Source organism: Myotis lucifugus, unplaced genomic scaffold (assembly GCF_000147115.1).
Source record: "Myotis lucifugus unplaced genomic scaffold, Myoluc2.0 scaffold_878, whole genome shotgun sequence".
Taxonomy (NCBI): domain Eukaryota; kingdom Metazoa; phylum Chordata; class Mammalia; order Chiroptera; family Vespertilionidae; genus Myotis; species Myotis lucifugus.
In genome coordinates this window covers 52,387-61,751 of record NW_005871926.1, presented here as the reverse complement: position 1 = coordinate 61,751, position 9,365 = coordinate 52,387, and the positions used below count along the sequence as shown (strand labels likewise).

The window sequence follows — 9,365 nt, the reverse complement described above, 5'->3', positions numbered from 1 at the left end:
TGAGCCACACGAGGGAGCATCAGGACGACAAAGAGAACCAGAGAGTCTACGCGAAGAATATGCCCAGATAGGAACCGGGGCCGCGAACTACACTTCTCCGAGACTTAGCAGAGGAGACAACAACGGGAGGGAGCGAGAGGAGCAAGTCGGCCAGTCGATGCAGGCGGAGTGTGTGTGTGTGTGTATGTGTGTGTGTGTGTGTGTGTGTGTACGCGCCTGCAGGGTGTGTGTGGCGGGGATGATGTGTGATGTGTGTCTGTAAGGAGTATGTGAATGTGTGTAGGGGTGTGTGCCTCTCAGTGTGACTGTATATACTGTGTGTGTCTGTGAGGTAGGGGTGTGTGTCTGGGGAGGGGGCTGAGAGCTCACATGAACCCATGTAGGAGGGAGGGTGCTCGGCAGGACTGAGGGTGTGTGTGAGCGCACTTGTGTGCAAGGCTGTGTGAAGGGTGAGGGGGTGAGTGTGTCATGGGTGCTAGGTGTGGCTGTGTGTGAAGTAAGGGTGCCGGGTGCACATGTGTCCCTGGCTCACCCTCCCCTTCCCCATCAGATGTGCGTGCAGGGAGGGGTGCCTGGGGAGGGGGTAGGAGCCTCTGCAGCAGCGCCTTGCCCAGCTTGCCTGCCTGGCCATCTTCCCCAGAAACCAGAGATGGCCAAGCTGCCCCTCCCCCAAATACTCCGAGGTTAAGGGGAAGGGAGCAGGCCAAGCCCCAGGAAAGAGGGGAAAGGCTGAAGGGACAGAGCTTCTGCCGGGCCAGGGAGCTTGGCTGTCTTCTCCATCTCTGCCAGATCACTCAGCCGGCCTCGCCCCTCCCAGGGCCCTGGACTCCCGGGTCTGAGTGGTGCAGGGCCAACCTAAGAGGTTGTGGGGGTGGGCCTAGGTTGCGACTCATCTGTGAGGGTTCGCTTGCTCCCAGTTGTATTACCAGAAGGGTGATGGCCACACAGTAGCCTCAATAAATATTTGAGGTTGGAAGGGAGGATAGAAGAGAGGATGGAAAGGGATCTGAGTCTGGGAGTCAAGTCCATCCCATCTACTCTCAGTCAAGGATGAGAGCAGCTGGTTGTGGTCTCACCCCAAATTGAGCAGGTGGGGGAGGCAGGGGTTCAGGGAGAGGGAGCCTCAGGGAAACTGAGGGGGAGAGATTTGTGCTGGGCCCTGAGAGGAGGAAGGAGCTGGCACTCTGCTGGGCAGAACCCTTTGCATCCTGCCCCCACTACCTGCTTCTCTGTGATGGGAAGCCTCTCTCTGGGGCCATTCACCCAGGCAGCCAGGGCTCATGGTGCCTCTCCTTTCTCCAGGACCTTCGTGCTCAAAAGGTGCTGAAGAACGGAGTCCCTCACCCACTGAGGCTGCCTGAGACCAGCTGGGGCCATGGCAGGGCATGGCTGTCTGGGGCTGGGGCTGTTCTGCTGGGTCCTCCTCGCTGTTCCTGTGGGCCCCCAGCCTGTTTCCTCCATCCCAGGCGCCCCTCTCACTACTTTGACCCCACCCCCTCAGAGCGAGGCCTCTATGCTGTCTCTCAATCTGGGACTTAACTTCAAATTCCACCTCCGGGGACCTGCTGCGGCCTGGGGGAGCCCTGTCACGGAGACCCACCCACTGTCCCCTGGACCGAGCCAGGAGCTGGAGGAAGAGGTGGCCAGTGGACTGAGGACTGACCCCCTTTGGGAACTGCTGGTGGGCTCCCTGGGGAACTACTCCCCAGAGTGGGGTTCTGCTGAAGGCAGTGCTACACCCTGGGCCTCCTCCCTGCCTCTCGAATCCACATCCCCCCTCTCTGGGCCCACCAACCGGCCTACGGCTCCCTATCAGCCCAGGATGGGCACGGTGACCTGGGACACTGCTCTGATGGCTACAGCCCCTCCATCCAGTGCCCCCAGGCCCCACCAGACTGAGCTGGAGCTGAAGTTTGACATGGCACTGAGAGCAGGCGCAGCCCCCACGCTCGGGCATCGAACTCTGCCCCTGCTGCCCAGTCTGCGGGCCAGCCTGGCAGAGATTGCTGGGCGCCTGGGACCGTTTGGTGAGTACCCACTCCGCCCTGAAGAGCACCCCTGCTGGGCTGCCTGGCAGGCAGGAGGAAGCTTCAGCCCGGGCTCCTTTTGCAGGGTTCTTTGGCACTACTCTGTCCCCACTCCGGAACTTCTCCGGCGTGAGCCCCCCAGGCCCAACGGCATCCTCAAGCTCTGCCTCCAGAGTCTCGGATTCACCGGGTGAGTGTTTAGTTCAGCGGTTCTCAACCTGTGGGTCGAGACCCCTTTGGGGGTCAAACGACCCTTTCACAGGGGTCGCCTAAGACCATCGGAAAACACATGTATAATTACATATTGTTTTTGTGATGAATCACTATGCTTTAATGATGTTCAATTTGTAACAATGAAATTGGGGGTCACCACAACATGAGGAACTGTATTAAAGGGTCATGGCATTAGAAAGGTTGAGAACCACTGGTTTACTTCATTGCAACGAACATTGACAGACTACGTCTGCATGCCAGGCACTGTCCCAGAGGCCTATGCAGCACGCCCTGCCCTTTCTTCCTTGACTCAAGGGGAGGTCTGCATTGCGTTCTCCTGGCCCTGGGACGTGGGCCACTGCTCCCAGGAGGAGATTCCCTCTTTGCCCTATTGAGTTTGGTTTAGTCCACGGAGCATAGCTCCTGGTGGACATGTGGCTATAATTCCTGGGACGGTGGCTCTCTGAGGGCAAGTTCTGGGGAAAGACAGGCTTTTCACCAAAAGCCCAGAGGCCGAGGCTGGTAAGATGGCACTCAAACCCCGCGTGCTCCCTTTGCAGGGTTCTTTGGCACCACTCTGTCCCCACCCCCATCCTCCCTGGAGAGAAAGCTCCCAAGCCCAGGCCCACTAGACCCAACTGCTTCCCTGAGCGCTGCCTCCATTGCAGCAACATCACTAGGTAAGTGTCCCATTCACTTGAACTTGACAGTTATTTATTGAGCACTTACTACAAGCTAGCCGCTAATTGGTGTCCCGGGACCCTTTTGTTTCATTGTCATTATAATCATAATCACCATTCTCTTCATCATCACCATGGAGGTACATATTAATGGTTTGAGAACAAGTGTTGCCGGGGCCAGTCCCACACAGAGTTAAGTAATGGTCCTATGGGAGTTTTGCAATCACAGGCAGAGCAGGATGTAGACAAATTATCAGGGGCAAACAGACACAGGAACTCCCTCATGAATTCCACAGCCTCAGTGCCAACCCCACCCTCCACTCCAGGCTGTCTGGCCTGACTCCCCGTCTCAACCCCAAACTTGGGGCTCTCTCCTTTGCTGCCTGATCTGACCTGACATGCTGTCAGATATGGGCAGGGCTGGCCCCCTCATGGGGAAGATCTTGAGCAGACAGGTGCCATCCTTGTTCAAGAAAGCATGCAGACAAGCTGCTGGTGCGGAGGAAAGACCAGGGGCTCCGGAATCTTGAGCCTTGGCTTTGCATCCCAGTTACTAACTGGCTGGGTGACCGTAGGGCAAGTTATTTCGTGTCCCCGAGCCTAAATGTTCTCAGATATCTAGGGTTTAATAATAGTACCTATTCTGTTTGTGAGTTTCTAGATAATGTAAGCTCCTGGCATCAGGATGGGCACAAAGTAAAAGCTCATCAAATAGCAGCTGTTAACCTTGCTTCTTCCCCCACTCATTGCAAATACACTTCCCGACCCTTCCTCTGAGAGACTGCAGACACTGGCCCCAAGATGTGATAGGAAAGCACATAACCCACAGGACAGAAGGCACACTGGCTGGGGAGAGGTTCTGGTGGGTGAGGCCGAGGGAGCCATGGAGAGGGACCTCCAGGCCCAGCTTTGCTCTGCAAAGGGTTTACTGTAGCTGTGAACCCTCTCAGCCACCCCACACTAGGAACCAGCTCAGCTTCTGGAAACCACTGGTCGCCCAGCTTCCTGCAGCTCCAGACTCAACACACCCAACTCTGGCTCACTCCTGCTGCTCACTGCACTCCGGGGCATGTGGGTCAGGAGGCTGCCCAGGATCTGCTATGAGGTTGGGGGCAGGCTCTGTGGCCTCAGGGGAAGGATGCTGCCTGGCGTCTCTCAGCATTGGTGACAGCAGCGCTGCCAGGCAGGTTTAATGAGTCTGGACAGTATCAGAGGCAGCCCAGCTCGCCAGCCCCACCCTCCTTCCCCCTCCTCACTGATAGCTGCAGGAACCCCGCCTCTTCCTGAGTATTCCTCTTGGACAAAACCAAGAGAGCTACAGTCCCCTCGGAGAGAAGGCCAAGGGGCCTATTGAACCAGCGGTGTGTGGTGGGAGTGGTGTCAATCAGGGGACAAAGGGAGTCTCTCTTTGTCTCCTCTAGGACCCCTAACTTAGGTGCAGTTAACCTTTGACCCCAGGGCTTCTGCTGCCTTGCATTAGGTCTCTTCACCTAGGCCAGTGGTCGGCAAACTCATTAGTCAACAGAGCCAAATATCAACAGTACAACGATTGAAATTTCTTTTGAGAGTCAAATTTTTTAAACTTAAACTATATAGGTAGGTAGATTGTTATTAACTTAATTAGGGGGCTCCTAAGGCTTAGGAAGAGCCACACTCAGGGGCCAAAGAGCCACATGTGGCTCGCGAGCCGCAGTTTGCTGACCACTGTCCTAGGACAGAGCTTGTACTCAGCCAGTACACACAGAAACAGTTGCTTAGGTTGTGAAAGGCTTTTATTCATTTGATAAGTACCCACTGACCTTAGCCCCCTCCACTCCCTGACCACCCTCGCTGGCACCTGTGCCATTCCCAGTTGTTAAATATTTCAAATGTCATAGCCCTGGAGGTGGGGGTGGGGAGAGGGATGGGGCCAGGACATTGAACAGGCTGCCGGTTCCAGCATCCACAGTGCAGCCTGCCCTTTGATCCGGGCAGCTGGTGGATAATCAGGCCCGACTTCTCCATAAATCCAGCGGCCTCCTCTCCGGGCTCCTCCCCAGCGAGCTCAGCCTCACCAATTACTCACATTGACACCCCATCTCCTCCCTCATCCCTGAGGTCAAGAGGGGCCGCAGGCCAAGAGTGGGACCGTCTTGTAAGGGAGGCCTGCTCAGGAGAGGGATCCTAGGAAGTCACTCGCTTCTGGGGGAAACTGAGGGCTCCTCTGGGGAAGCCGCGAAAGGTGAGCCGTGGGCTGAGGTCAAGTAGACCCTTTAGGCAGAAGCTGGGTCTTCTTCACCTGCCCCCACCCACGTGGCCCAGTGCTGGGTACACCGGGCATGCCGTGCCCCCTGGGAGCAGTGCATCTACTTAGAACTCCCTCCTTTGACACCTGAGCCATGCCTGTACTTTGCCTATTTTCTGGTTTTTATTCCTTTTCTGGCTTCTTAGGAATGTTGAAACTTGCGCTAGTTGCCATAGTGCTTTGGGACAGAGGTGAGAGATGGGGTTTCCCGTGGCCCTCGGGTGAGCAGTGGAGCAGACCTCTGAGAGCTGCACTTGTCTGTACAGTGAGCAAGGAGGAGGCGTGCGGGTGGCAGGCAGTGGGGCTCCCGGGCACGGCCTCCCTGCCTTGCTGCAGAGCCCACCGCGGCCAAGGAAAGACCAGGCAAACTCATCCACTTTGCAGAAGAAGGGGGTTGGGCAAGGGCATCTGAGGGGCCCAAGGAATGAGGGTGAGGGAGGGAGCATGTGGTGCCCACCCCTCACCAGCAAGCTGTCCTTTCCAGCTGTGTCTTTAACGCCTCATAGCTATGTCTTCATTAGGTGTCCAGGGATGGTCAGTCCATCCAAACAGTGTTCTTCAAACAGGGTTTACAAAGTGAGAATGTCTTGATGTTCACTCATTTGAATAATCGTTGATTTTCTAAGCAAGTTTAGGATGTGCAGAGGGACAACAGTCTTTCGTTAGTTGAACTGAGAACTAGTTTGAGGCCAGAAATAGTCACACTAACACAATCACAAGCGGATGACTGGTGATTGACATTAGCCAATAATGATGACACCAACAACAGTCACATATTGAATGCTTATTATGTCCCAGGCACTCCAAACAGCTTCGCACACATCAGCCATTTACCCTCGTAGCAGCCTATGCAGTGGGTACTCTTCCCTGTTTCAAGGTGAATGCGATGGAACAGGGACCAGGGCACATGCTGCCGTTTGCAGTCGGCAGTGAGCTGTGGAAGTTTAATTTTTTGGCTGCTCCCTCTCCGCCCTCTGCAGTTGTCTGATTCTATCTTCCCATCCTCTCTTCCCAAAGCCGATTTCTGCCTCCTCACTCCTTTTCCTTGTTCTCAGGACTGCTCTGTTTTGCAAGTCCCCAGCAGGAGCTGGCACAGCCTGGGGTGGGGGTGCTCCTGGGGTCTTACTGATTGTGCCACTGAGGCATGGGTGCTGGGCATGGCTGGGCAAGGCCAGGCAGTTGGGGCTGGAGTCTGTTTGTCAGGAGACCCGCCCCCATCATTTTACAGCTGCCTCCTGTGCACCTCCCCAGCCGCATCAGGCTGTCCCCACCCTTCTCCACCATCTTTCTCCCTCCACCCTTGCCTGCAGCTGCAGCTCTGCTGAGCCTGGTAGGTGGAGAAGGGAGAGGTTCCGCTTCCAGCACCCTCCCTTGCTGCCCGGCCATGGGGAGAATTTTTGGATCTAACTCTTTCTAAGTCATCTATTGCTCCAGGAGAGTAGAAATACAGATCTTACTCCTCACCTCTTATTTGACTTCCCTTTCTCTCAGGATGTGGGGAGGGTGTTGGAGCACAAGATGAGGTTGGGAGCCCGAGTTATCGAACCCCAGAGCAATCCCTGAGGGGCTCACTCACTCAGCATTTTATCCCACTATGATCTCCCCAGTTGTTTCTTCCTAGGAGTTCAAGGGTAGCCTCAAGCCCCAGGGAGTCCATTCTCAATGCCACCTTCTAGAAAATGGAGCTAGAACTAAAGAGGCATCTATATTAAGAGCCTTAGACCAATGACTTTGTGATTGAGTCAGGATGGGGATCACAGGCAAGGGGAGGCGGAGGGTGGGGGTGGAGCAAGCAGGGAGGCAAGTGGATAGGAAAGGTTTTCTCCTCAGAGTGCTGGGCGGGGGCAGGAATGTCTCACCTTTCCTCCTGCTGCATATGTGTGTAGGCGCCCCCATGCACAAGAGTGTGTCTGTCTGTCTGTCTGTCTGTGTAGAGGCTTTTCCTGAAGAGATAGGGAAGCAGTTGAAAAAGGCCAGGGGAGCCTCTGGGAGTCAGAGGTGCAGAACAAGAGATAAGCAACTGGGACTAGGAAGAGGCTCTGGAATTCTGGAAAGGGGCTCCGCTGGGGCTCTGATATGGATTCTAGTGGCAGCTCTGTCATTTGTGACCTGGACAAGTCATTTTGCCTCTAAGCAGACCCTTAGTATCTTCACCTGGCAAGTAAGAGGATCCACTTATTCCGTGTGTATCCTGTATTGTCCGGGATATCATTTATTCAACGCTAACTCTGTGCCAGGCACCATGTTAGGCTCAGGGATTCAGATGTGAGCAAAGCAAACAAAACTTCTTGTTCTTCTGAAGCTTCCCTTCAGGTGGGAGCATTGAACTAGAGGGGGCTTCCACCGTCCCTCTTCCGGTTGTAAAATTCTGGGACTTCTTTTTTAAAAATATATATATTTTATTGATTTTTTTACAGAGAGGAAGGGAGAGGGATAGAGAGTTAGAAACATCGATGAGAGAGAAGCATCGATCAGCTGCCTCCTGCACACCCCCTACTGGAGATGTGCCTGCAACCAAGGTACATGCCCTTGACTGGAATCGAACCTGGGACCCTTCAGTCCCCAGCCCGACGCTCTATCCAGTGAGCCAAACCGGCTAGGGCAAATTCTGGGACTTCTTAAAAAAAAACCCTTTGCAGTAGAATCACCAAGTGAGGAAGGGAAATGCACAAAGCAGGGAGCCGGGGTGGGATGGGGTGGGGTCTGGGAAGGCTATGAGGACCTGAAACAACTGCACGAGGACTTTGATGGGGGAGGGGAAGGTGAGAGGTCCAGTCTCATATTTAAGACTGGTGTCCTGGGTGCCATGAGGACTCTGACTGGCACTCAGGGTACTGGCTGCGGGGAGAACAGGAGTGGCAGGAGGAGGGCTGCACAACTGCTTCAGACAAATGTTCTTTGCCCACAGACGCCACCATCCCCACCTCCGGTCCAGATGACCCCTCTCCTACCGGCCTCGGAAACCCTTCTGTGCAGCCGGAGTGCGGGCCAGGGTCCTGCAGCGCTGGAGAATTGCCTGAAGGCGAGGGGCAGCCTCCTGCAGCCCCGCTGTCCCTCTTCTTCCTGACCCTGGAGGCCGACTGGGCAGAGGCCAGGGCTCGCTGGGGGTTGGCCTGGGAGGCCCATGTGTACGGGGTAGGCACCCTCTTCGGCCTGGTAGCCCTGCTGGCGCTGCTGGCTCTGGCCCTCTTGCCCTGGCGCTGTCCGCCTGGCGCCCCCTGCCTGGCGCTGCTGGACGTGCTCCTGCTCTCGGCTGGGACCACGAGGGCCTTCCCGCTCTTCTACGACGCCTATGGGCATCGCGACCGGCTGCCCGCGCTCGCCTGGCTGCTGCTGCAGGACCTCCCGCTGCCCTGCCTGGCCGCCGGCCTGGGCCTGGCCTGCCTGCTGCTGGCCCGGCCGCGCCCGCCGCGGTGTCCCGCCGGCCTGGCCGCGCTGCTGCTCCTGGGCCTGGCGCTGGCGGCCGCCGCCGCGCTCGGGAGCGCCGCCCATCGCCCGCTGAGGCCCCTGCGGCTCGCCTCCCGCGGGCTGCACGCCTTCCTGGCCGCCCTCCTGTCCGGGCTGCTGCTGGCGCTGTCCTGCTGAGAGGCCGGCGCCGCCGGACGAAACAGGCCCGGAGCGCCCCCTGGGAAGGGGTCCGGCCTCAAAGGGCCCCCACGCCTTCTCCCGGCAAGGCGCGCAGGCCCCTTCCCCTCCGCGAAGATTCCTGGCGGCGCGCGGCGCGCCACGGGCCCCGGTGGCCCGGCACCTTCGGGCTGCTGAGCGGAGCCCTGCAGGGCTACGAGGTGCTGCACGCCCTGGACTACGGCGGCCAGCCGGGCCTGGCGGGGCCCTGGCCCTGGTGGGCCTTCCAGCTGGGCCTGCGCCTGGGCGAGGTGGGCGTCGCGCTGCCGTTGGCGCTGCTGGGCCTCTACCCCGCGCTCTGCAGCCCCCGCGTGCCGCCGCGCTGCTGGGCCAAACTCTTCCGCTTGTCCCCGGGCCACGCGGCTCCGCTGCTGCCCGCGCGCTGGGTGCCCGGGTCCCCGGACAAGGAGCCCCTGGGTGGCGCCATCGCGCGCGGCGACGCGGAGCTGCTGCAGCTGTGCGCCTTGGCAGGGCCGGGCCCCGACCTCCTGTTCCAGGGGGGCGCCTGTCGGGGCTTCGAGGGGTCAGCGACTCCCA

General features: G+C 57.7%; 1 protein-coding gene across 1 annotated transcript in view; it reads left to right on the top strand.

The window, feature by feature from the left end:
• Nucleotides 1–1,317: 1,317 nt before the first annotated feature.
• Nucleotides 1,318–9,365, top strand: part of PRRT4 (proline rich transmembrane protein 4) — a 9,213-nt gene continuing 1,165 nt past the window's right edge. The window contains 5 exon segments of the mRNA XM_023747439.1: nt 1,318–2,027; nt 2,113–2,217; nt 2,801–2,920; nt 8,113–8,855; nt 8,858–9,365. The exon segment at nt 8,858–9,365 is cut by the window's right edge and continues 1,165 nt beyond it. Coding sequence (XP_023603207.1) covers nt 1,376–2,027; nt 2,113–2,217; nt 2,801–2,920; nt 8,113–8,855; nt 8,858–9,365 — 2,128 coding nt within the window. The 5' untranslated portion in view covers nt 1,318–1,375.